Source organism: Trachemys scripta, chromosome 2, assembly GCF_013100865.1.
Source record: "Trachemys scripta elegans isolate TJP31775 chromosome 2, CAS_Tse_1.0, whole genome shotgun sequence".
In the NCBI taxonomy this organism is placed as follows: Eukaryota; Metazoa; Chordata; order Testudines; family Emydidae; genus Trachemys; species Trachemys scripta.
The window spans coordinates 279,159,272-279,186,154 of NC_048299.1; the positions used below are offsets into that span (position 1 = coordinate 279,159,272).

At 56.6% G+C, this 26,883-nt stretch overlaps 2 protein-coding genes across 3 annotated transcripts; one reads left to right on the plus strand and one right to left on the minus strand.

Moving 5' to 3' along the window:
• Positions 1-387: 387 nt before the first annotated feature.
• On the minus strand, positions 388-6,703 carry PYCR3 (pyrroline-5-carboxylate reductase 3). Its single transcript, XM_034763737.1, has 6 exons — positions 6,573-6,703; positions 5,462-5,526; positions 4,817-4,996; positions 3,170-3,382; positions 2,444-2,536; positions 388-967 (listed from the first exon to the last, which is right to left on the minus strand). Exons 1-6 carry the CDS (start codon positions 6,655-6,657, stop codon positions 785-787), a joined length of 819 nt encoding a protein of 272 aa, XP_034619628.1. The 5' UTR covers positions 6,658-6,703; the 3' UTR covers positions 388-784.
• A 2,543-nt stretch (positions 6,704-9,246) lies between these two features.
• Positions 9,247-26,878, plus strand: LOC117873867 (protein brambleberry-like). Of its 2 annotated transcripts, none has more exons than XM_034763738.1 (12): positions 9,247-9,495; positions 10,759-10,887; positions 12,812-12,997; positions 13,244-13,466; positions 14,274-14,390; positions 16,639-16,818; positions 17,701-17,907; positions 18,520-18,682; positions 20,342-20,406; positions 21,376-21,566; positions 21,979-22,070; positions 26,078-26,878. In XM_034763738.1, the coding sequence occupies exons 1-12, from the start codon at positions 9,247-9,249 to the stop codon at positions 26,211-26,213; spliced, it is 1,938 nt and encodes a 645-aa protein (XP_034619629.1). In that variant the 3' UTR covers positions 26,214-26,878. The 2 variants fall into 2 exon arrangements, with proteins under 2 accessions (XP_034619629.1, XP_034619630.1); XM_034763739.1 differs by lacking the exon at positions 9,247-9,495 and adding an exon at positions 9,826-10,184.
• The last annotated feature ends 5 nt before the right edge of the window (positions 26,879-26,883 follow it).

A 26,883-nucleotide genomic window follows, 5' to 3' on the forward strand; every position in this document is an offset into this window, starting at 1 on the left:
TGCTACATATTTCCTACCCACCCACCAGGTGAAAAGAGTCAGGAATACAGGGAATTGCCCCCTCAGCCAGGCACTCAGAGGGAGCAGGGGCTGCTGGAAGCTGGGGACTTGCACCTCCCTGCTAAAGGGGGAGGGAAGCTGCAGGCTGCATTAAGGCTCCATGAGCCACCCCCCCCAGGAGAGCATCCTATAAACCAGCACCTGCTCACACCGTCCCCCACCAGACCAGACACACCGGCACGTGAGACGCTGAGTGGATCAGATCAGCACCAGGTTTCCCCGACAGCCGCGTGATCATTGCAGTGTGAGACGGCGAGCCTGGTGCCAAGGCTGCCTTTGGAGGATGGGCACCATCTCTAAACAAAGGAGAGCAGAAGAAGCCAGGACTCTGGGCCAGCAGCTCCCACGTCCTGCTGTTGTTATTATTTATTAGGGACCCACCGTCCGGAGAGAGCACACAACACATATGGAATGGCTACGAGTGTGAAGTCCCCACAGCCGAGGCAGGGCTGGGCCAAGGCAGGTCAGGGGACTGCCAGGAACACAAGGGGACCCTGCCTCACCTGTGGGGAAGCCATGTCCCGTGGGGAAGGACTGGGGCTAGAGGATATCACTGGTGACCTGGAGCTGGGAATCCCTCAGGCAGGAAGAGAGGCACCTAGGAAGGGAAGAATGGGATCTACATCCGCTGGACAACCTGGGAAACTTCCTTCCTTCACGGGACGGAGATTTCATGTGGCTCAGACAGGCCAGGCGCCCCGGAACACCCCGCCCGGCTGGGCCCCTATCTCTCGCCCAGCTCGCGAGCCCGCATGGTCGCAGCCTCCACGGCGTTCATGACGGTGGCCCGCAGCGCCCCCTTCTCCAGCTCGTGCAGGGCGTGGATGGTGGTGCCGCCAGGCGTGCAGACGTTGCTGCGCAGCTTGGCCGGGTGCTCCCCTGTCTCCAGGATCATCTTTGCTGCTCCCTGCAAGAGGAGGCGGGTTCAGAGGAGAGCGGGGTGGGTGGGGGGCTGTGACTTAGCATCCTATAACTGTCCCTGCTCTCTGATTTGGGGAGCTGGGGGAGGGAGACCATGCTCCATCCAAACTGCTCCCTTCCCAGGAAGAGACGCAAGCTCACTCTGTGGCCTTTGGGAACAGAACCTAGGTCTCCCAACCTGGGTGCCTTGCTCTGACTGCTAGACAGCGCTGCCTCCCATTGTTATACATGGTGTGAATGCCATTAACACAAGAGTTACGGGGAACCAGGTCAAACTCTCGTCAGAGTAATACAGCTAATGTACCCCATTGTAAATTCATGACCTGCTTCCTCCAAGTGCCTTACAATGATAGACTCACGGAGCTTGGTCTATTTAGCTTAATGAAGAGCAAGTTAAGGGGTGACTTGATCACAGTCTATAGGTACCTACATGGGGAACAAATATTTGATAATGGGCTCGTCAGTCCATCAGAGGAAAGTCTAACACCATCCAATGGCTGGAAGTTAAAGCTAGACAAATTCAGACTAGAAAGAAGTCAAAATTTTTTAACAGTGAAGGTAATTGGCCACTGGATCAATTTACCCCAAGGGTCTTGGTGGATTCTCCATCACTGGCAATTTTAAAATCCAGATGGGCTGTTTTTCTAACAGCTCTGCTCTAGGAATGATTTGGGGGCAGGTCCCTGGCCTGTCTAAAACACAAGGTCGGGCTAGATAATCACAATGGTCCCTTCTGGCCTTAGAATCTATGATGGATGCAAGAAATTGGCCAGCTGGTAATCCTCAGATTAAGGGGCAGCTGGCTCCAGGTGCCCTCTTCCCCAGTCTGTGCATGGGGATCCTACCTCTAGCCTGCATCCTGCTCCCCCTCTGTTCACATGGTTCTGGTTTCGCTAACTGGAAGGACTTTGGGGCAGTTACTGACTCTTCCTAGGTTTGTCCGGTGCAGCTGCAACCACCTCCTCCCTCTGGTGGCCATGCTAGGACAGCCAAAGAGGCTTTGCTTCTTCCCGTTCAGCCCCATCACGTCCTGGATGAGTCCCCAGGAATCTTTTGCACTGACTGCAAGGATTCTTAAGCAGCAAGGCCCCTACGGGTCCCAGAGGAGCCCTTACACCCTTGGCTGGTCACAGCTCAGCTCAAACGGCAGAGTCCGTCAGAGAAGCTAAGAGGGTAGGAACCAAGGTGTGGTAAGACAGCAACAGCTAAGGAATTACTGGAAAGGCAGATGGAGCCGCAAGGCACAGGGGCGATACAGGAGTTTTCCTTAAGACTGAGAGCTTGTCCTGGGCACTTGCTGTACGGGCAGTAGCAGTGGGTGCTGCTGGCTGCATTGGGGAACCCAGGACTGGACTAGATGTCGGAACTGCAGGTCAGAAGAAAGGTGCATTGGCGCTGATGGAGGGGACAGGACTGGGTTAAGCAGGGGAATCTGAAGACTGACAGCAAAGTCCAAACTTACCAGCAGTGTCTGGGCTGCAATTTTATTGGCCAGGGCACTGGGCATGCCCATCTTCACAGCACCGTCTGCCAGGGCTTCGGCAAACAAGTAAACCTGGAGCAGGGAAAGGCGGACATTCAGGGAACAGTTAGATCTTACGCCTGTTGCTTCTGGAGGACAGGACATGGAGGCCTCCTAGTACAGGAGCCAGCCTGGCAGTGCTGAACCAGCAGAGCCTTCCAAAAGCTGCTGGCCACCATCCTGATCCTGGCAGAAATCAGACACCCCTGAAGCTATAAGCAAGTTATAGGCAAGGGACTGAGGTCTCCAGCTGGACTCCGTCAGACCCCTGATTCCCAAGCCTCTATGGGCAACGGCACCAGTTACTAGACTAAGAGCTCAGCTGTAGCAGCCCCGGACCCCTGTGTGGTGTCTAACCCGCCAGGGGCGCAGGCTGCCCCACTCTAAGATCACATGGTTTAGAGGCAGCCGAGGGTCTAGCACGGGCATGAGCGCACACAGCTCAGCAGGCACCAGGGATTCGTCGTTCAGGGAGAGAGGGGAGCCCAGGGTGCCCATCGGAGAAGCCTCAAGTGTCAGGACTGATAACCCAGAGCACTGCTTGGGAGTCGCTGTATGCAGCTGCAGACAGGCCAGGGTGGAGGGAACAACCCTGCCCTGGCAGGGCTGGCAGATGATTAACCGGGAAATCCCTGGGGCTGGAGGGCCCAGCGCAAGGGCACTTACGTAGGCTACCCCGCTGCCACTCAGGCCTGTGTGGATATCGATGTAGGACTCCGGCGTTTCTTCACACAGCCCGCAGGCGGACAGCAGGCTTCTCACCAGGGCGGCCTCCTGCTCCCCAGCACAGCTCCCCCGGGCAACCACCACTGCCCCCTCCTGCACCACGCAGGGCAGGTTGGGCATGACCCGCAGCACCTTGGTCCCAGCAGGGAGAAGCTGCAGGGAGAGACGGCCGTGATACTACACCAGGAGAACACTGCTGCTGGTGGGGACAGGGGCTGGGAGACAGCCCAGCGGTCCCAACGCAGGGCGTAGTATGTGTGCCTTTGGTCACAGAGGACATGGCAGGCTTAACCCAGCCCTTGCAGTGTGTCCACACGGCAAACCCACCAGGCAGCTCAGAAGTTCAGCATGATTGCCAGGGGAAGCCAGGGCTGAGAAGGCCGAGGGGCTGAAGGTCAGGATTGCGGGGCATCGGCAAACCTGTGGGGGTGGGGGAAGGGGGGGTGTCCAGGACTGGGATAACAGGGGGGTTGCAGGTCAAGATAGAGGGGCACAGGACATAATACTCAATCTGTTGCAATCATTTTACATAGTACAGGGAGGAGCGGAGGCGGGTGGGGAAAAACCATTGACAGCAACTGAGGAAGGAAGGTTTGCGGAGCCTAGCCGGGGTGGTGTGTGTGTCAGCTCAGCGCCCCCTGCTGGATTCAGTCTCTTCAGATACATACAGAGAAGCAACAATCCAGAAGCAGGACTAAACAGAGAGCAGCTGATTGATGACAAGAAACACAAACCCACCAGGGATTACGCTTGCTGGCTAGCACAGCCCACCAAGCAGGCCCATGTATGCCTGTGCTAAGCTCCAGGGCTTTGTGCTAGTCTCAGCAGAGGAGCTAAACTGACCTGCTTGCTGGCAACCAGTACCTGGCGACCTGGCAGGGGTGGATTAAGGCATAGGCATGACAGACCCATGCCCTGGGCCCCAGCTCCTGGAATCATGGGATTACAGCACATTTTCAGCTTTCACTTAAAAAAAAATAAAAGTCTCTAGCTCTCTTGACTGCAAAGGGAAGCTTGAAAACATTACCTGGGCATAACAGGTACAGGGACGGCTGCCTGAGTCTGCAGAGAACCTGGGACAGTAGCTCTGAGAGGTGTGAACTGCCTTATACACCTCAATGGGCTGGATTACACCTGGAAGTAGCAAGCATCGCCCTTCCCAGAACAATACTCCATGCGTGGCAGAAGGGGAAGAGTACAGCAGGCCTGGCGTTCCACCCCAGCAGGCCAGGTGTAAGTACTGATACACCCCTTGCTATCCCCTGCCTCTCTGGGATGGAGAGGGTAGCTATTCTTAAGGGATGGATGCCTCCTGCAACTCCCTCCCCTGCCCCCACACCCATTCCATGTAGGGGGGCATATCTATGGCACATGGGGGGGGAGCCTTGATCTGGCCCTGGCTGTATACACACTGGACTCACTGGAGAGCTCTGCGGATTTGGAGCGCTCTTCACCTACAGGCATTCTTCCTCTTATCCAGGCCATTGTATAAAAGCAAATATAACCCCTTCACGTGTGTGTGCATGCCCCGGACACTCACAGGTTAATGGGGGGTGGGAGGGACAAGAGGGACCATCAGATGCTCACCTGTTGCAGGGTCTGCAAAGTGACCCCAGCAGCCACCGATACGATAATGTGGTCCCGGGTAACGGCAGGAGCAATCTCCTGCAGGACTCCAGGAAGCAGGTGAGGCTTGGTGGCTAGGAAGACCAGGGTACAGCGCTGCAGCACCTCGCTGTTGCAGTGCGTCGTCCTGCAGCCCAAATCCTGCCGCCCAAGGAGATGGGACACGGTTACAGGCTTGGAGAGGAAAGGCCGGCAGAGCGGGACTGGCTGGAATTCCCCACTACAACAGCAGCACTCAGCCCCCGCCTGCTCTTAACACGCTTTGTGACATTAAAACTCAGCACTGTGAGGTGGGGAAGGGCCATTTGAGGATCATTTCATCCAGTACTGGCATGAACTTTAAACTGCAAGGCTGGAGTACTGGGCTGAGCATTGACCCAAAGGGAAGGGCTCCCCCAGCTAATTCACCAGTACCATTTCCCAGGGCACCCCGGGTGTTCCTCACAGGAATTTAGTAGCTTGCAGGATCTGATGGGATCACAACAAAGTGGCATCAAGCACCGCTACTGTGTTTGCCTCCTGTTTCCAGACATCAAGACACTATTAGCTCTTCCAGTCCCGTGGAAGAGAGACTCAACCTTTCCCACACAGCCTGTCCTCGCTCACCTGGAAGGCGCCCAAGTTCCTGTCGGACGGCGCACTGGCCACGATGTTAGCAGCTCTGACTTTTCCTTAAAACACAGAGCGAAAAAGGAATCAGCTGCGTTAAGATGCATCCAGACAATCCTGCGTTGCCTCCAACACAGACGAGAGACCAAGACAAACACAGATGAACCTTGGAACCATCACCCAAACTGGGCTGGGGCAAGACCCCAGCCCAAGGGTTCCCCCCTCACCAGCAAGTGTAAGATTCCCAAGGGCTGTGAAACGCTACTAGGCAGGAGAAGAGGCTAATCGCAGCTGGAGCAGCTGGCCAAGCGTGGGCAAACAGGGGCCGTGTGCTCTGTGGGCAGCGATGCCAGGTGATTGCAGGGAACTTACTTTTACCACATGAGGGCAATCGTGTCAGCAGACCTGGAACGGCTGCAAGCATCATGGGAACAACCAGGCAGCTCTATGCGGCCTTCACTCCCTAGGGATCGGATCCCAGCGCCATTGATAACTGGACCTGAGCAGAGATGCCCCTCGCAGGGGTGCGGATGCTGGGCATTGCAACTACTTATCCCAGAATCCTTTGCACAGCAAGGACATGCAGACGCTTCTGGGATGAGGGGTGCAGCCGGGGCGTAGCCGCGGCTGGCATGGGGCTCTGGAACTCCAGCGCTGGGCACGGCTTGGGGCTCCATCACTGAGCACCAACATGCAGCTGCCCCCCGGGGTGGTTATACAGGGACCCATTGCCCAGCGCTGAAATGCAGCCACCTCTGGGGCGAGGCACGGGGTTATACAGGGACACCTCGTGGGGTGGGGGAGCAGGGCCGCCCGGAGAGGGGGGCAAGTGGGGCAATTTGCCCAGCCCCGCAGGGGGCCCCACGAGAATATAGCATTCTATAGTATTGCAACCCCTTTTTTTTATGGAAGGGGCCCCCGAAATTGCTTTGCCCCAGGCCCCCGAGGGACGCCCTCTGCAGTGGGGCGGGGGCTGATTGCACATGGAGTGGCAGGGGGTGCGCTCTAGCCTGGGGGGGCTGGTTACCCCGTGACCCCTGGCGGGGGTGGGGGCAGAGGAGGGGGAGGGGGAGTCCCGCCGGCGCCGCGCCCCCCCCGCGCGCCCTACCTGCGCGCACCACGCCCTGCGCCACCCCTTGGGCCATGCGCCCGGCCCCCACGAACCCGACCCGCAGCTCCCCGCGCGCCTCCATCGCGCGCCGCCTCCCCGACGTCACGCGGCCAGGCCCGTGGGGGCGGGGCTCCGTGCTCGCGCCCAGCACCGCGCGCCGCCACCCCGACCCCGCCCCCGCTCCCGCTGCCGACGGGCGGAGCGCCGCCTGACCCCGCCCCCGCCTCGCGATTGGCCGCGCCCGGGTGTGACGTCATCGGGCGCCGGTTTCATATGGCTCCCGGGAAGGGTAAAGCCGCTTCTCGAGGGGGCGGTGCCAGGTGAGTGCCGTGGCTGGCCCACGTGGGGTCCTGATGGGGGCGGGGCGTGGCTCCTGGTCTCCTCCCACGTTGGCAGCGCTTGGGGGTGCACATGCTAGCGGGGGGGCTCCTCCCCGGGGGGAGGCAGCCCCGCCCCCTCCCCCCAGCCCCGCCCCCCCCCCCCGGCGGGTAGCAGCCTTTCCCCCCCCCCGGCCCCCCCCCCCCCCCCCGGCTCTCCGAGCGCTCCCCACAGGGCGGTGTCCTTCTCCCCATGGGGGGGTCTGCAAAGGGGGGGCAGATCCTCCCTCGGCCTGGAGTCTGTACCTCCAACTGGGGCATCTCTGTGTCCGCGCTAGCTCCACCACCAGATGTGGGCTGGGGGCTGACATGCCGCCGTGGGCCCCTCCGGCCCGTGCCAGACAGGAGGCCAGTCTGAATGAGGGTAACGGGCCCTTCGGGGTCTAACCCGCCCCCGCTCCCAGTCATCCCGTCCGCACCAGCAGCCGCACCGGGGTTAGCGCCCGGAGAGCCCTGCTCCCATCCCCCGGCCCCGCTGCCATCTGCCTTGAATGTGTCCGCTCTGCGCGCAGTGACTGGCTCAGGGCTGTGGCCTGGAGGGGCTGGTGTCACGGTTTCTGAATCAAATGATCAGTTTTAGTCCATTACCAGTCTTTTTTTTTTTTAAAGTTCTGTAACATCTCTGTTCAAAGACCTCAGAGACCCCACATCTAGTGGCTAAAGCTGGGGGCTGGGAGTTAGGACTCCTGGGTTCTGTTCTAAGGCCCGTCATTGAGCCTGAGTGGCCTCTGTTTCCCTTTCTGGGAAATGTGGCTAGGACTTCAATCATCTTAGGTGGCTTGCAAGGACAAATCCACTAATCTTGGATGTGCTTTGAGATCCTTAGACAGCAGAATCCCTTGAGCTACAATTTACAACACGCTAATATGGTAAATTCTGACATGCAAGGATGTGAAACCAACAGAGATTGGGGTTAGAAAATAATTAGCTACTTCAACAGGCACATTCATTTCAGCTGGTTTCACCTGCGTATTGATATGTCTGATCCTTTCCTAACATGCCTTTCTGTAGATGTCACAACTTGATACCGTGGGCTTTGTTCCCTTCGAGGGGTGAAGGGCCTCTCTGATAAGATTGCCTTGGTTAGCTTCATCTTGGCCAAAGTCTCCTGTTGTACAGGACCAATGTTTAAACGTATAGAGCCGCCGCCTCCAGAAGTGCGTTGCTCTCGGATAAAAAGGATCCGAAGGTTAAACGTTAAGGGAATTAATTGAGGCACAGGGCCTACCAAGAAGGAGCAGTTTTCTCTTTAAAAGTATATCTTGGATAGGGAAGAGCTGGGAGCCAAATTCGAACTCCATTGCTCCTGGGTGGCTTTAGCATCCTTAATGTTACCTTGTTACAATCGGATCTGTGAAATGAGAGCTCCAATAACAGGAACGCAGCAGCACCATTGTCGCTAGCTACCCATTGCTCCTACCCTGGCAGCCTGGCTCACTTTGCTTAAAACCAGCTGTAGGAAAATCTGGAGAATGTACCCGAATATTACCTCACTGAGGGCCACATCGCCAGCAGCATCTAGGAGCATAAAGTTCTTTATAACGGAGAGACTGGGACAGGTGCAGTTGTGTGGCCTGTGGAGACTCTAGATCCCAGCATGTATCAACGTGGGACTTTTGCATGCTGGGGCTGTTAGCTTCCATGATCCCAGACACTCTGTTAGTTCTAGCTATCTGACCATTAATCTTCCTCTCCCAGATGCCCCCTCTAGGACATACACAGGAGGAAATCGGGGAGGAACCGTAAGCCCCTGGGCACCTCCCAACTCAGTGTCACGAATATCACTGTTATTATTTATTTGTATTGTTGTAGCACCTAGGCACCCCAGACGTGGCATTGTGCTAGGGGCTGCACAAATACAGACACGTCCCTGCCTCCAGAGAGCTTCCGATCTAAGCATGAGACGAGATCACAGATGGGTACAGATAGGGGAGTACAAGGCATCAGTGAGACAGTGCGGTCGGCGTGGCAGGCCGTGGGCTCAGCACACCAGTGACGTAGCTGTTGTCAATGTAACATCAGGCCTGTGCCGTTCGCTCCCCTCTTCTGGAGCTTGTGGACGGTGTTCGGGCCAGTCCCACGCCTGCTCCTGGATGGGCCCCACTCTGCAGCTCAATGCCGTGCCATTGACCATCGCTCTGTGTGGGGCCTCCTAACCGAGCCAGGCTGAGCTCTCTGAGGGATGTAGGGGGCTTGGATGTGGAGCTGCTGCTCAATGCCTGGGGCTCCCCAGACTCCTCTCAGTTCAAAAACTCTCTGTTTTCTGCCTGCAGGATCCCCCTCCATGCCTCAAGATGCTGCGCCTGGACCGCCGGGCTCTCTTCCTTCCTACCCTCCTCTCCCTCCTTTTCGCTCCCTCCTCTGGATTTTTTGGCTGGCTGAGGCAGGGAGCAGCTCCGGAAAGAGACCCCGTCCCCCCGACACCAGCGCCAGCCTCGAGGAGTCTCCCTAATGCTCCCTTTGAGATGACGACGGGGGATGAGCGATTCCTGGCTGAGGCCAGGCACCTGGATCTGTCTCCACTGGACTCTTGTCACGACAAGGTGTCACTTATCTCTTTGTTGCAGGAGGGCACTAAATGGGCTGGGGCCGGACCGACAGGGAGGAGGGAATGGTCCGTGCCGCAAAGCACTTGCCATCCAAGGTCCAGATCCTGTAAGCACTTCTGCATGCGCTTCCCTGTGTGCAGGATCCGTGCATTGCATTCGATGGGATTGTTCCCTGTGCATGGATGTTTCATGTTTGCATAATCAGGCCCTAAACAGAGCCGCAGTGAAGGGGAGGGGGGGAGGGGGACAACAACCAAGCAACGGTGCTCAGGCTACTGGTGTCACTGTGTTCCATGTGGCCACAAATTGCCCTGTGTCCGTATGAGCTCTCCTCATCTGCCCTGCCCCTCGTTAGCTGGCTCGTTTCCTGGAAAGGGGGTCTTGTGGGGGGGCCTCGAAGGGGAAGAGGGTCACCCTGTTAGTCCGCTTTGTCACCCAACCTCTCCAGATGTTCTTCCAGCCCACCCTCTACCCCCGGAACGCTCCCCAACCCTGGAGCGGTCCACGCAGCCTCTGCATGTTCACATCCCTCCTCCCCGCCAGGAGGCCTGAGGGAAACGAGCCACATTTATTTGTATATTAAGATGATGCCGTCTTCCTCCCCCTGCTGTGCAGCTGTTCCCGGGCAGAGCCCTTGCTGATGGCCTGGGGGTGCCAGCGGGGCACATGGTGCGGGCTCCTGGGTCAGTCTGCTTCTCTGAAGGCTTTTAGGCTCTTCCGCATTTGCAGAGCAGCTAAAGTTAGTAGGGGCAGCCGGCCTGGCGGGAGGGGAAACAGCTGCTCTCAGACAGGAAGAGGAGCCGCCCACTGTGGGGGGAAGGAGGGGACTGAGCAGGGAAGAGCATTGGGGTAACATCTCCAGGGGAGCAGAGGCAGAAGATCACCAACCGGCTTGACTGCGCTTTCACAGGGAGGGGCTGTGTGAGGAGGGGCTCCCCTTGTGTTGTGGGGTGTCTAGCATGCTTCTGGGTGCTGCTGAACTAATCAAGGGGTACGGAGGATAGCAGGGAGTGGGGGGGTGAACCCCAGGAACTGAGCTATCCTCATTGAGTCACTGTCGAGCATTAATGATTCTCCTATCGTGGGGCAGCGGGTGAGGATTTAAAATGCAAGTCTAGGGGCAGAGGCCACATGTGACCTGCAGATGAGGAGTTACCTTCTCTTGCACCTGGGAGAGGTCGGGGGGAGTGGGAGGCACCAGATTGCTGAAACCACAAGCCCTAACGAGCGCCTTCCCCTCTGCGTTGCTGCTGGCAGGTTATTGCCCAGATCCACTCCTCCTGTACGGACCTGACGGAAGAGGAACTGGCCAAGCTGGGGGTGTCCCTGTTTAACTGCCAAGCGAGCGTGGAAGGGCGCAGGACCTATCCCTGCACTGCAGACATGGTAAGATGGCGAGGGGCGGCTCTGAATTCACACCCTCCCATGCTGGCTGGGGAGAGGGCTGCAGCCGGTGCAAGCACCCTGATATTCTCCTCACGCGGGCCTGGGGAGTGAAGGAAGCCATGGAGCAGGGACTCCTGGGCAAGGCGACCGTGTCGAACCAGAGTGGCCCCGCCAGGAATGGGACTCGCATCACCTTAGGCCTGCAAACAGACATCGTGTGGTGGGAACAACCTTCAGCCATCCCTCACCTTAGCCAAGTTTCCATGGGGATGAAAGGAGAGGCCTCCATATCCTCTTGCTGATGTCTTTCGCCCCACAGCCACCCTTCTCCCCCATCCATCTTCTTCCCTCCCCCCCACAAACATCTCCCCCCCCGCCCGCCCCGCACAGATGGAGCTATTGAAATGGGCTGGGGGTGCTGATCCCCCAGGATGACTGCACAGCTAGCTTGGTTCATATTCCCGACTGGCTCATTGCACGTAGCCGGGATATCGGGACAGCGAGGCCAAGAGCATTTCAATGAGAGAACCTCTTGGGTGTGAGAGATGAAGACCCGTTAGGCGGACTGGTCCATCTCGCACCCAGTGCAGGACTGGTTCCTATGATTTATCTTGGAGCGTTTTGTGCCATCAGCCTCTTCAGTGTCCCAAAATGGTCTCCTGCCAGTTGCCTTGGGTTCCACCGCCCTGGAGAGTTCACTACGCAGCATCACCCTATGTGTTCCCCCTCTTTATCTCATCCCGTCCTCCGTCTCACACGTGGGTATTGCCCTGTGTAATTCCTCTCCCTCTGTGGTGCTCACCTTTCAAATGTGAGGCGCATCGTCTGCCTAGCTCGCTATCAGTTAGCTACGTAGCCCTGCATGCTTATTTATTCCAGCCTTTCCCTCCAGCCTTTGATCACGTCTGCTGCTTTTTTCCCCAACTCCCTCCAGTGTCTGTCTCTTTCAGTCCCATGGTGACCAGGACCGAGCACAAAATCCCAGGTGCGCCCACGCCAGGGCTGTGTCAATCCATTTGTGATGAGCAGCTCCTGCATAGCACTTTTCAGCTGTAGGGTTCTAAGTGTTCTGCAAAGGTGAGTCAGTGCAACCCCCTCTCTTTTAAAGAGGGGAAACTGAGGCACGCAGGGATGTGACTTGCGTTCAGTGGTGAAGCCAAGAATAGACCTCGGGTCTCCTGATTCCCAGTCTGATGCCTTGTATAGTGGACTATGCTGCCTAAGATCTAGCATCTATCTGCCCTTGAGATCTGCCCATGGTAGGGTACTTTGGTCTAACACAGTAGTGCTTCAGCTGGGTGAGAATAGGTCGGTCTTGCTTGTGAGGATAATTCACCCAGCTTGGTCCTATGTTTGAGTCCTAAACTGTCCATAGCTGTGGAAGCTATTGTCTTGTGGGGACCCAGGACAGCTTTGCCGTATCACAACCTGCTTCTCTTACCGTAGTTTCCTAGATTAAAGCCAAAAGGGACCGTTCGCTCATCCAACCTGACTTTCTGCATGTCACAGCGCGTCGAACTACACCCACTTGCACTTGTCTCGAGGCCAGCAGCATGGGTGTGGCTACAGCATCTCTTCCACAAAGGTAGCTGGTCAGGATCCGAAGACACCAAGAGCTGGAGGATCCGCCACGTCCCTGGGGAGCTTGTTCCCGATAGTTAATCACTCTCATCGTTAAAAATGGGTCGTCTTTCCAACTGGACTTGGTCTGGCTTCCGCTCCCAGCCTTCCGTTCTTGTTCTGCCTTTCTCTTCTGGATTATAAAACCCTGTGTAGTTACTGATACGCCATGATCAGGTCACCTCTTGCTTTCTCTGAAGTACTGCCATGCAGTTCCTGGGCTAGGAGGGATGAGGGGCATTGGGAAGGGACCTCTCCTGTGGCTTTATTGAACCTAGTCCTGCTTGGCTGTCTTTCTAACCAGCCCCTCGCGGAATGCACCACCGACATGGACCCCGACACCTGGAACGCCTACCACATCGTCAGCAACCGGGCCCGCGCCGTCTGCTACTCCACCCGCCAGATGCAGTTCAAGCGCCGGACGGAGCACACGGTCAACACGCTGGTCTCCGCCGCCGTGAGTCAGCTGGAGGCCATGAGGCTTCTGAAGGTGGGTCGTGGCGGGTGGGCGGCTCCAAAGAGGTCTGAACCAATGAACAAAGGGTGGCGTGAATGTAGGGCACAGCCACCATGGCCTTTGATACAGAGGTGGAGATGACCGATCCCCGCGTGCCATGCTCCACTGTTAAGCATGGCATGCTGGGACTTGTAGTCTCTCTTAGTCCTCCGCGTGCACCACTGCAGTCTCTGCATCGCTATTGGCACCTCGCTGATTGAGTCAGTGTCTCGCTAACAGGACGGCCAGGAGGAACTGAAGGAGCTGACGGCAGAGTCCCTGCACAAGGTGGTGAGCAGCCAGCGCGAGCTGCTGCTCCAGCAGGAGACGCTGCAGGGCAGCCAGGAGCAGATGGAGTCCTCCATCCACAGCAACCTGGAGCAGCTGACTCAGGAGAAGGCCTTGATTGCCAGCGGGCAGCAGCAGGTGGCTCAGCTCATTGAGGGCATCACCAAGAGGATGGGTGAGAACAGGGAGACACGGGCATGGAGCGTCCCCCGGCTCCCTGGAGCAGGGCTTCTCCGGAGGTTGCAAACAGCTGTCGAGGGGAGGAGGGGCCTGACTTCCCATCTTGCTAAATGGGGTGGGGGGGTCCCAGTTACACGGGAGGGTGGTTCTGATGGGGGGAAGGGTCACAAGACTGGGAAAAGCGGGTCAAGAGTGTGGTTCTGGGGGGAAAGGGTGTGAGGAAGAGGGTCAAGGGAGATTCTGTGTGTGTGTGTGTGTGTGTGTGTGTGTGTGTGTGTGTCACAAAATGGCAAATGAAATTTAATGTGGATAAATGTAAAGTAATGCACATGGGGGGGGGGAATAACCCCAACTATAAATGGCGCTAACCCCATGTAGATCTTGGAGTCATAAATTCATGGAGGTTAAGTCCATTAATGGCTCTTAGCCAGGATGGGTAAGGTATGGTGTCCCTAGCCTCTGTTTGTCAGAGGGTGGAGTTGGATGGCAGGAGAAAGATCACTTGATCATTACCTGTTCGGTTCACTCCCTCTGGGACACCTGGCATTGGTCACTGTCAGTAGACAGGATACTGGCTGGCTGGACTTGTAGTCTGACCCAGTACGGTCGTTCTTATGTTAAGAGGGTGATCAAGAGAGCAAGGGACAGTGTGACCTCCTCTGCAGCATCTTTGCTCACCTAGGCTAAGAGGCTTTGACCATTGGTGGGTGAATAGATCACAGGCATGCAAGACACTTAACATGGGGAGTGGCTTCATGGGAGCTTCTGCCAGGACCTGAGCTCTGCCCCATCTCCCCCGCAGAGAACGTGAGCAGCCACCTAGATGACCAGGACGTGGAGCTGCAGCAAGGACACAGAGCCATCCTCACCGACCTCACCCAGATGCAAAGGCGAGCCCAGGAGGTCTACTCCAAAATAGGTACCGTGACTGCTGCTGGCAGGGCAGGCGGCTCCCGGCTGGCCAGCGTGGGTGGGGCTGGTGTATTCTTTAGCTGGAATACATGTGGCCCAGGGTCAAAGATGTTAACGTGCCCCAGGGTTAAACAAGGTTCGGGGTTTGGTACACAGAGACCTCAGCCTGCTTGGACCCAGAGCAAACCCACCGGTAAGCATCCTTTTGACTAAGATCCATTGTTTTCACTCTTTTTTTTGTGAGTTACTAAGTCAGTTTTTCATTGTAACATCCCTTTCCCTTTATCTGGAGAGAGATTTTAGCAGGAAATCCCCTCCTTGTTGGACAGTCTCTTGGATAACCGTCCTTTCTGGGGAGACTGGGCTGGAGGTGGCATTATAGCTGCTGTTAGTCTGATCCCGTTTCCTAAAAGCCAAGACAACGCACACAAGGGTGAGAGAAAAGAGCAGCAACAATAGAAAATGCAGCTTCTGTCTCTGGGATTAACTCTCGCTTGCAATCTCACTGCTGGAGAAATACAGGCCCAGCGCACAGTCTGATCGGCCACTCGGAGGCCACGCTCGTACCCGCGTCGGGCTCTTCGGGGCACTGCTTTTAGCGGCCTCCTTCTGGTCACAGTCTCGCAGCAGTGTTGCAAAATATCCAGTCTTGTCCATCTAAGCCAGACTCTTATTAGACACAAGGCAAAAGGAGCAGTGGGGGCAAAAAACCTAACTGGCTTCAAGGCTGAGCGTGATAAGTTTAAGGAGGGGATGATAGGACTGTCTGCAATGGCACATAGCCAGGGCTGTCCCTACCCATACACAAAGGACGCAGCTGCGTAGGGCACTAGGAAATTTTGGGGGCACCACATTTCCTGGTGCCCTGCGCAGCTGTGTGCTGCTCCAGCCCCTGCCCTGCCTCTTTTTCCCCCATGGCCCCCGCCCCTACTTGGCCCCAGCCCCACCCCGCCTCTTCCCACCCCTGCTCTGCCCCTGCCCTGCCCCTACTCCCCACAGGACTGCTGCAGGAGTCGGGGCTGCACTCACCGCGTGGTAAGTGGAGCGACCCGGCCCCAGCCTGCTCCGCTTCCCTGGCTCCCAGCCGCGCCGCCGGGAGTGCTGGGGGACGCTAGGTAGGGATGGCTCCTGGATCTTCATTTAAAAAAAAAAACCTTCCAGTTCATTAACCCTTTCCCAAATTCCTCAAACACTATAGCAGGGGTAGGCAACCTCTGGCACGCATGCCGAAGGCAGGATGCGAGCTAATTTTCAGTGGCACTCACCCTGCCTGGGTCCTGGCCACCGGTCTGGGGAGCTCTGCATTTTAATTTAATTTAATTTTTAAATGAAGCTTCTTTAACATTTTTAAAACCTTATTTACTTTACAGACAACAATAGTTTAGTTTATATATTATAGACTTATAGAAAGAGACCTTCTAAAAACGTTAAAATGTATTACTGGCACGTGAAACCTTAACTCAGAGTGACTAAATGAAGACTCGGCACACCGCTTCTGAAAGGTTGCCGACCCCTGGACTATACTATGTCCCTCGATACTGTTCCTGTACCACACTTATTGCTGTAATAGTGTTACTGGTAGCGCATTAAGCAACCTGACTAACAGCTGCCCTGTGTTTTGGTGGTCTAGTCCCTGCAAATTCACCCTCATCCAGCTTGAGACCAACACCTCCACAGCTGGCCCAGCTACTCGGGAGGAGGCTGGAACCACTGGTGAACTGTGTTCCCTTGTATCCCTCTGGAACCCACCCCGTATTCTCACTTCTACCCTCCCAGTTTCCTGGAGGTGCTGGCAGATCCGACATTCACTGTCTCAATGTGGGATCTACCCTGTAATTGTAGTGACCCGGGCCTCAGCTAGGCTGTGCCTACAGTGGGGAGAGGTAGAAGCAAACGATACAATGGAGATCACCTTACATTTTAAACTTGATAAAGGAAATACCCAGACCTTTGGCAGGAACAAGACTAGACTAGAGATAATAGACTATAAAGTAACCTCATAGACTCACTCAGCAAAATAATAAACTGTAAATTACTTCACAATACGACGCTTTTCAACACGAGGCTGTGTCACCCCTAGAGGGAATCCAAGCCCAGTTCCACCCCGGCCATCCCACCTTGGCGCGTCTCTGGCTTGCGGTGCTCCAGCAGGTCTGCCCGCGATGGACAGGTCCTCCCCATTCTGAGCTACTGCCCCGCAGCTCCAGCAGGGCTCCTACGCCGGCTCTGAACCCTCTCTGCCCCTCTCTGCCCAGAGGCCAACCTGGCGCTGTTCCTGGCCTACCAGAACCAGACAGCCCTGTACTACGACGAGCTGATGGGGAAGCTGCACAGGATGAACCGGAGCCTGGGCCTGGTGCTCTACGCCGTGGATCACATGCAGAGCAGCGTGGAGGGCCGGCTCCTGCACATTCAGAGATTCATTGGCTGGGCAGGTGAGGGCAACGTGCATCTCAGGGCAGCAAGGTGCTGAGCCGCCACCTCCCCCCCGAGTTCGCTGGGCTACGCGCTGCTCGGTGGCTGTGCGCTGGGAACTGGCCAGCCAACGGCTTGGTTCTCCGCTTGCAGCTCCGCTGGGGTGGGCTCCACAGCCCAGCTCTGAGCGCTGGGGACGCAACTGCTCCCTAGGTGGGAGGAGACTTCACTACCGAACAGCGACTCCGGGCTTCGAAGGGTGTCTGACCGGCCGCCGCTCAGCGGGATGGAGGTGGCCAGTGAATAAGGCAGCATACGGCCTTTCTCCTCCCTGCGCTCGGAGACCCGGATTGGAGCCCTGGGCTTGGTCTCCTGCTCTCCTCCCCAGCTGGGGCTGCACAGAGCCTCCAGGCCCTTGTCTGCTGTGCAGGGAGCATGGGGCGAGGGAGTTTCAGAGGTGTCATGGGGAAGGGTGGGAGAGACATTTGCAGGAGCAGACTCCCCTCTGTCTGATCGCAGGGCCTGAGCCGCTTGCCCCCTGGTGTGGGAGGGTCCCAGCCCGGAGAGGATACGACGGGAGTGGGTGTCTGAGGCTGGCGGGAGTAGCAATGGAATGAGCAAGCTGCTGCGTGGGCAGGTCCTGTGGCAGAGATGCCGCCTACCCCTTGTTAATTGTCTTAGTGGTGACCGCCCCTTCCCCACAAATCCTGGGCGAAGCTGGGCAGTGTAGTGTCCCCCCTCCCCCTCCCGGACTTAGGGGAACGTTGCAAGGAGGAGACGCCTCTCCCCAGGCCACGCCGCTGGCAGGAACCAGCCGGGAGTTAGCGCTGGTCTGAGCGTGTATCTGTCAGGAGGCAACGTGCCCGCTGGCCCGTCTCCCCATCCCGCTCTCTGTCTCACAGGAGTCAGCCTCGGCGCCGCCTGCACCTGCGTCCTGCACGCCGGCTACTTCCTGCTTTCGGCTCTGCTCATGACCTTCCTGCAGACCCCAGGCCTCCCCCGCGCCGTGCTCCTGGTCTTGGTCATCGCCAACGCGCTCTCCGAGCTCAACCACGCCGTCTCCCTGGGCTTCAAGTCCCTCACGCTTTTCCTGGTGCTCGTTGTCACCGGTGAGTGCAGCCGGCTCCCCCTCTCTCCCTGCGCTGGCTTCTCTGTATCGCTGGAACCAGGACCAGGCAGCCTCAGCAGGGAGGCCAAGGGCTGAATGGGCCCCGGAGACAGAGCCCCGCTCTGGAGTGGGCTCACAAGGTGGGGACACGCCGGCGCAGAGTGTAGGGAGAGTTTGCCCTGCCATTGGCCACGCTCGGGTAAACAGGCCTGAGTCTTCAGGCTGTCCATGAACTAGACCGTTGACCGCTCCTGCGGCTGCTGGTGCCGTCAATTTCAACCACCCCCTGACCTTTAAAGCTTGCGTTGTCCCCCTCCGGTGGCTGGACAAAGCCACCCCGTCATCTTGGGTCACACTTGCCAGCTAATCTCCTCCTCCCACCAGCCTGTGCTAACTCCCACAGCCCCCTGCGGGGTAGAGCCACAGGGAGTCAGTGGTAGTGCCAGAATTAGCCCCCCGGCGCCCTGACCCCTGGCTCTGAGCGGGTGAGTTTTCCTCCAACAAAATATTGAATCCATAGGTCCGTCAGCCCGCTCCCCTGGCTCCCCTTCTGTGCTAGCCGGCCGCTGCTCTGAATTTGACCCCAGCTCCGGCTTTGCTCACGTTTTTGTAGGTAACTGGCTGCTGGCGAGCATGTGCTGCTGCGCCCGGAGCGTGAGGGGCCGGAAGCCGCCTCTGGCGCTCTCACTGACTCCCCAGAGGGCAGCGGGGGCCAGCAGCCCCGAAGCAGAGCTCAAGGATGATCCCCGCTGTCATATCACCTCCACCCCTGACAGGTAGGAGGGGGCAGGTGGGACCAGCACATGGGGACCTGGGGCTAACCAAGGTAAATCTGGAGCACTGTAGGGGATACTGCAGGGGACAACAGGTTCATGGCCAGATGTGCCCATTTAACAGCCTTCCCTCCTCGGGTCTCTGCTAAGGTCACTTCAAACGCCCTCTGATCACACATTAGTGGAGGGTCCGGATTAACACGTACAGTCGAGTTAGTTAGCGATGTGCTCTCGAAAGCCGGCCTTGTTTCAAGGCTGGTGCCAGGAAGGGTTTGTGGCCCTGTTTTCACATGAGGCCCGGGGCTGTCCGTTGACTCAGGTTCCAGCTAATCCCAGGGGAAGAGGCTGGTAGCGAGAGTGCCTGGTATTTATATAGCATCTCACCTTCCACTCTCCCTGCCCGCCGTGGGGGTCTGTGTGCAGTGGGGTGGGGGTATCCAAACCATACCCGGCTTGATGTGGGTCGGTGTGTTCTGTGTTGGGATTTACACCGCATCCTCTGGCTGTTCAGATGGGGAAACAGAGGCACGGGTCGTGCAGTGACTCCGTGGCAGAGCCGAGAATGGAACCCAGGAGTTCCCTGCAGCAGGAGCACCCAGGCCTGTGCGGTGCAGAGTCCGTCTGTGTTAGACTGGGAAACTGCCCCGCAGCACCCCAGCGCCTCCAGCCCTGCGGGCTAACATGGTGCACAGAGGCTGGCTGCAGCCGGGCTTGTTTGCTTGCCGCCATGCTGCTGCCCGGCCTCCGGGGAACACAAGTGCTGCTATAGTAGCCGGCAGCATCCTGCCAGCAGGAAGGAGTGAACACCTGTCACCGTGGTGGCCGCAGAAGGGGTGCGCTGGTGCCGAATAGCCTCTGGGTGGCAGCAGAGAGCTCCCCCTGCAATAGCCCTTGAGCATGGGGGTTCCCAGTTGGGTCCTAGGGCGACCCCAAGTTACGCCCATGCTTGGCTGCGTTAGCTGCATGTTACACCAGCTGTCCAGCACATGCCTTGGGTCCTACGTCTGCGCGCAGCTCAGGGTGCGGGTGCTGGTGTAGGAAGCCTGGTATGGTTTGGATGCCCCCACAGGTATCGAGGACCACATCTTCCCGTGTGGGGCCAGGCCAGCTGGGATGCTTGTGCACATCTAGGTCTAGTGTGTCCTCTCTGGATCTCACTGCCCCATTCTACACCCACTGGTCCGGCAGGATCAATCTCCCATGGAGGTGGGAGGCCCACCTCTACTCTTCCAGCTGTGCCCTGAAGCGGCTGAGGATTGGGCATGTGTCTGGGGCAAGTCTGCTCTTCGTTGTTCTTGCTCCAGGTGCTGTCGCCTAATGCTCATGCGCCCAGGGACACCTCTTCTGAAACTTACAAACTGATGCACATAGAAGATGACGAGGAGGAGAGAGATCATAGAAGATCAGGGTTGGAAGAGACCTCAGGAGGTCATCTAGTCCAACCCCCTGCTCAAAGCAGGACCAATCCCCAACTAAATCAGATGCTTGGTGCACAGAGGGCTCAGGCCATCTGGTCTGTAGGGGACATGCGCCTTCGGCCAGGACCCACTGCAGCTTCATGCTCTGAAGGGTGGGAATGGGGCAGGGGCTTAGCTGGGCAGGACTTGGGGTGAAACTTCGTCAGTGATGGAATCTTGTAACCTTGCATCTTTCCCCTGGCAGGGAGTGTGAAATCGGCCTCTTGCGGGAAGAGCTGAACAAGCTGGAGGAGATGAGCTACCTGCAGGGTAAGTGAGATGGCAGTTCAGTATGGAGGGTGTCTGGGGAACATGTTGCTGCGTGCCAGAGCACTGTGTGCCAGAGCGCTGCAGCAAACCCTGCTCTGCCCTGGGGGCACCATGGAGATGCTGCGTCTGAAGAGAGGAGATCCCTGCCTTTGGCTGGCTGGGAGCTGGGGTGAACACTGCAAGGAACAAGCAGTGTGTTCAGAGCACTAGTATCTACCCGCCCTGTCAATGCAAGACCTGATCCCTATGGGAGAATCACCCCCACCTCCCCGGGGAGCTTGGACCCCCAGTCTGTAGAGGGACCTGCACTCAGCCTGAATACCTTAAATAATAACAATGAATGCCTGTTTCTTACCTAGCACATTTCCGTCGTAGATCTCCAAGCGCTTCACAAACTCTAAACGTATCTATCCTCATGCCTGCGTAGCAGGGAAGCATTGTTATCCCCATTGTACAGATGGGAAACTGAGGCACAGAGGAGGCTTAAGTGACTTGCTGAAGGAAGCTCACAGCAGAGCTGGGGCCTGAACGCCGGCCTCCCATGTCCTAAGCCGGTGCCCTAACCACTGGACCTTCCTTCCTTCCTTCCCCCTCCTTGGCTTAGGCAGCTGGGCTGCTTAAAGCTCCCTTAGTGAGACTTCTTTCTGCTGCTCATCGAAGCATGTCGGCTCTGCAGTATCCAGAGGCCACAGCATCTCCAGCTGAGCCACGGTGGGGACGTGGCATGAACTCCTCTAGGGCTGGGGACGGCATCGGGGGTGTGCCAGGCCCGTGTGGCTGGAGAGCTGTACGCACAGGGGCTGTGCTGTAGCAGGTGGGCTGGGGTAGGGAGGCTTAAAGCCATAGGCGCGCTCCTGGGGCTCCAGCATTGAATGACTCAGCCTGTCTGTGGGCGCAGGAGGTGGGTACTGGAGGGAACTGGTCAGGCGGCCCAGTGTATTCGCTGTGCTAGCCATTAATGTGTTGCAGACGACTCCTGCCTGGGGAGGGCGCCCCCGCTGACGGGAAACCCCTTTCGGGATGGGGGTGTGCCGCTGCCCCCTACAGGCTGGAAGGCACAGCAGAGATCCGCTGCTCTGCCGGCTCCCTCCGTCCCCATCGGGAACTTGCGCCGTGTCACTCTGAGCCGCACCAGCAGGCACGAGGTGTTGGAGAGGCAGGTAAGTGGTGGGAAATTGGCACGGCTGCTGTGGGCCATGGGCAAGTGGGCAGGGCTGGCACTGCCCATCGTGGGGCACTGGGAGAGGCAGGCAGGAGAATGGGGGTGGGACCGGGGCTGCCCCACGTGTGGCTCAGGGAGAGGTGGGTAGGAGTGTGGGGACAGGGCTGACTCTACCTGCTATGGAGTTCGGAGAGAAGTGGGCAGGAGAGTGGGGGCAGTGCTGGCACTGCCCACCGTGGGGCTTGGGAAGAAGTGGGCAGGAGTGTGTGTGTGGGGTGGAGGGGGTGGGGGAGATTCAGCAACAGGTGGGCCCTGGCATTGGGCCTGCAGCTGATCCTGGTTCTCTCGCTGCTGGGAAGCTTGTCTTCCTCCTCCTCAGTGCCACACGTGACTCCCTCTTTCCCGAACAGGCCACACTGGAGAGGCGCCACCTGGGCCCCGCGTTCGAGCCCTTTTCTGACTTCAGGTCCTGTAGCCTGGACCAGTCCATGGCTAGCGACATGTGAGTATAGAGCGCTGCTCCCCTCTCTGAACAGGCTGCGCCGGATTCCTTCTGCGCAATGCTTCACTGATCCCTGCTGGCTCGGCGCTGGCATCCCCAAGGGACGCTTTTGGGCTGGGTTATTCCTGCTAGTAACCGGCCCTGCCTGTACGACAAGGGGTGACTGATGTCTAGGGAGAGGGTGGCCTGACCTACGTGATGGGAGGAGGAGAGGAATGCTGCAGACACGTTCTGGGCGACAGTTGTCCCATGGCTCCTGGTTTTACTCCTGGTGGAATTCTGTACCGAAAAATTAAAAATTCTGCACACAATATTTTAAAGTTCTGCATATTTTTTTGTCAAAATTACACAATATAATCAAGCTGGTTTAAATTATTTTGATAGTTTTATTTAAACTACAATACAATGAATGGAGAGTGGGAGTGGGGAGCACTGGAGGAAATCACCAACCTCCCTCTGTTTAATAGTAACGTAGCTAATGTTGACCCTTTACTTCTAGTTATTAGTCGACAAATATATGCAGCCATATGCTCAGGGTTGCATCATAGACAACTGAAGAGCAATCAAGGGCTGGGGACAAGCTGGGCCACTCCCTCTAGGGACTAAATGCTCCATTATCTCTCCGAATCCCGAGGCTGTTGGCTTCTGATGCCCTGACTTTGCTAAGTGGTCCCTGGCTTTAGTGGCTAGAGGCAGACCAATGGGGAAGTACAAGGACACCGTGAGACTACATTGGCCAGCATGATGGGCGGTTGTCTCTACGCGCCAACTGCCTCGTCAAGTTTTCTGAAGCCGCTGCAAAGGAGAGTTTTGACAGATAACAAAGTGGCTTTGTGGGTGCTTGCAGAAGCTCCTCCCAAGAGCAAGGGGCAACACGGGAGAAAGCACAAAGTTGTTGGTTTGAAAATCTAGCAAGAGGGTGATGGAGGCTGACGTTGGCAGTTTGATACTGAATGAGATGATAGGGTGGGGATGGGCTGTGGAGGTGAAGATGAGCCGCTTAAGTTCCATACAATGGAGATGAGGGAGCCAATGGAGGGATCCAAAGAGACAGGTGTTGTGGTCAAAGTGATGGGCTAGGAGAATGATCTTCACAGCAGCATTCTGCCTGGGTGTGAGCAGGGCAAGACTGCATTCGTCAAGGCCGGAGAGAAGGATGCTGCAGTAATCGAGATGACCGCCTGGAGGACAGTTCTAGCTGTGTGGATGGATGGGAAAGGCTGGATCTTAGAGATGTTTTGCAGAAATAATTGACAAGATTTAGACACTGCCGGGATGCGAGGACCTAGAGAGGTCTGAGTTGAAGATGCTGCCCAGGTTACAGGCTTGAGTGATGGGCAGGATGGTGGGATTGTCCACAGTGATCAGGGAGGGCTTGGGATGGGGCTTGGGGGGAGATTAAGAGCTCTGGTTTAGCACTATTGCACCTGAGTTGATGGCTATACATTTATCTGATTAGATATTGGGGAAAAACTTTCCCACTGTGTAAGGGGAGTTCACCGCTGGAATAGGCTTCCATGGGAGGCTGTGGAATCACCATCACTGGAAGTTTTTAAGAGCAGGTTGGACAAACACCTGTCAGGGATGGTCCGTTTACTTGATCCTGCCTCCGTGCAGGGAGCGGGACTCGAAGGCCCTTCCAGCCCAACCTTGCTATGATTCCATCCAGCAGCAGATTGTAATCTGGCCAGGTCTGGAGTGGAGGTAGATCTGTGAGTAACTAGCAGACGAATGGTAGCTGAATTTGTGTTTGCAGATGAGATTAGCCGTTGACAGGGTGTAAAGGGAGAAGAGAAGGGGACCACGGACAGAGCCCTGTGGAACCCCACAGGAAGTTGGAGCAGGATTTCTCTGAAAGACACGGAGGGAGCGATTGAGAGGTAGGAAGTCATGGAAGGACAAGAGTTCAACAAGAGGATCATGGCGAAGGTGGCTGGTGGGTCAAGGAGGATGAGGATGGAGCGCTGGTTCTGAGCTCCGGCTAGGAAGAGGTCAGGAAGAGACTCTGGCGAGAGACGTTTCAGTGGAATGTAAGGGGCAGAAGCCGGATTTGGGGGGTGGGGGTGTAGGGTGGAATTGGAAGAGAGGAACCCCAGACAGCGATACTAGACAGTGCATTCAATGAGCTTAGAAACTAAAGGGAGATGGGGCTGTAGTTGGACAGGCAAGTGGGATTTTTTTTATTTTTTTTTTTAATGGGAGAAGCTAGAGCATATTTGTACTGAGGGGAAGAGCCGGAGGAGAGTGGGCACGAGGGAGATCAGGAGATGGGATGAGGAGGAGAGCGGGAGGGAAGAGCCGGAGGAGAGTGGGCACGAGGGAGATCAGGAGATGGGATGAGGAGGAGAGCGGGACACTGTGTCTGACGGGGAAGAAGGAAGGAAGGTGTGGGAGGGAAGGGGAAGGAGAGGGGGAAGGTCGCATCCGTTTGTCAGTTTTCTCTTGGACGAATTTGGCGCAATCCTGGGCAGTGGGAGTGGCAGGGGAGGGAAGGTTTGAGTCAAAGGTGGTGAAATGCAGCTGGCATTGTGGGCGTGGGATTCAGTGTAGTCAGAGAAGTGGAGGAGTCCGTCTACATAGATGGCAGAACCAAAGGAGGAGAGAATGAATCCGCAGTGGAGGAAGTAGTGGGATTTCCCTCAGTCAGAGACGCTCTGCAGTCGATATTGGGGGTGAGCCAGGCCTGAGGGTTGGCGGGACAGACCTGGGGATAGGAGAGAGGAGGGAAGAGAATCGTGGGTGGAGGAGAGTGGAGGTGTGGACAGAATCAGCTACTGCATGAATGTAAGAAAGGAAGAGGAGGGCTTAGAGCAGGTGAGACGTCATCAACACTGCAGGGCTGGAAGGCACAGAAAGGCCACGAGACAGGACATGAGGGAGGGAGCTGATGGATGGTGCTGAGAGACCAGGTGATGCAGGAGCTCAGCTACAGAGAGATCCGAGAGAGCAGGTTGGTGAGAGAGATTAAAAAGATTAGATGAAGTTGGACTGGGATTTTTCAGCTTGGAAAAGAGACAACTAAGGCAGGTATGATAGAGTTTAATAAAATCATGACTGATGTAGAGAAAGTGACTAAGGAAGTGTTATTGACCCCTTCCCAATGAAATGAATAGGCAGCAGGTTTAAAACAAAGAAAAGGAAGTATTTCTTCACACAACGCACAGTCAACCTGTGGAACTCACTGCCTGGGGATGTTGTGAAGGCCAAAAGTATAATGGGGTTCAAAAAAGAGCTAGATACGTTCATGGAGTATAGGTCCCTCAGTGGCTATTAGCCAAGATGGTCAGAGACGCAATCCCATGCTTTGGGTGTCCCTAAACCTCTGACTGGCTGAAGCTGGGAGTGGACAACGGGATGGATCACTCGATTGCCCAGTTCTGTTCAGTCCCTCTGGGGCACCTGGCATTGGCCACACACAGTCAGACGACTGGATACAGGTTTAGACGGGCCATTGGTCTGACCCAGTATGGCTGCTCTTGTGTTAAGTGAACAGCCTGTGGGCAAGTGGGAGAGCTGAGGCAGGGCTGCAGGTGGAATGAAGAGATCAGGGCGAGGAAATGTGTATAAAGCGGGGTGTTGTCAGCATGGGAGCGAAAGGCCCAGAGGATGAGTGTGGGAGACTGAGGGGAGGAAGTGAGAGAGCCAGGGGGTGAAATCCAAGAGCAAGGCAGATGGGGAGGAGCTGGGGGGGATGGTAGATGAGGACAAGGTGGAGTTAGGAGAGGGAGAGTTGGATGCAGGATTGCAGGGAGGGGCTGGAAGCATTGATTACTGGTAGGTGGCTTGGCTTAGGGTGGCTGTTTCGGCAGCTTAACTTGCTCTCCATTGGAACTACCAACAAACCCGGCCTGCTGCCACTCACTCTCACTCTCTCTCCTCTTTCCCCCCCCCCCCCCCCCCGCCCTCACCTACCCCCTGCTGCTGGTGGTTGCCTGACCTGACCCCACACTTGATCCACAGGGCTCTAGACCTGCAGGTATAATCAGCCTGTCTCACCATCCTTTCAGGTCCACCTCTTCGATGTCTCCGCGACGCCTGTGCCAGGGCATCACCAAGGCCGGGCAGCCATGCCGGAAGAAGGCCGTTCCCGGACAGGAGTTTTGCCACGTTCACGTATCTGGACAAGTATCCTACACCAGCTGAGCCTTGGGGCTCTCCGTCTAACCTGTGCAGCCGCTAGGTTAGTCTGGACCTTGGGTGGTTGGCCAGGAACTGGTGAACTCCTGGAGTGCAGCTGGGGCCCCACCCCCACATCTCAGCAACAGCCATTCTGTGGCATTATTTTAAACACTGCCTTTGATTTTAACGTGTACGTTTGATTGGAGGGACTACGGCTGCTGAGGGCTGGCAGCCCCTGCCTGGCAGCTTTTCTAGGGTCTTGTGGGGCTTCTTTGAGGAAAGCCCCATTTTAAATAGACCCCCCTGCTCTGCGAATGTTCCAGCTGGTCTCAAATGCTTCAGCCCCTGGCGAAAGTTGGGGATCCCATGAAAACGGCAGATGAGGAGCCTCTACGTTCACACTGACTCAGGAGCCAGTGGACTCTGTTTACAAGTCCAGCTGGCTTGTCCAGTGGCCACAGCTGCCCAGCTCCAGCTGGGTGGTTCTGGCCTGCTCCACCTCTGCCAGCCATTGAGACGCTCATCCGGGCTCAGCTGAGCTGGTAGAACAGACTCCAGCTCCGTCAGCACCATTGGGACAAATCTCTTGTCCGTAGAGATGCCTGGGGTAAGAAGGTGCCATGTTGGTAGCCAAGTTTTATATGAAAATCTGCAGTTTGCACATTGGTTTAATAAACAACGTTTATCTACTGCT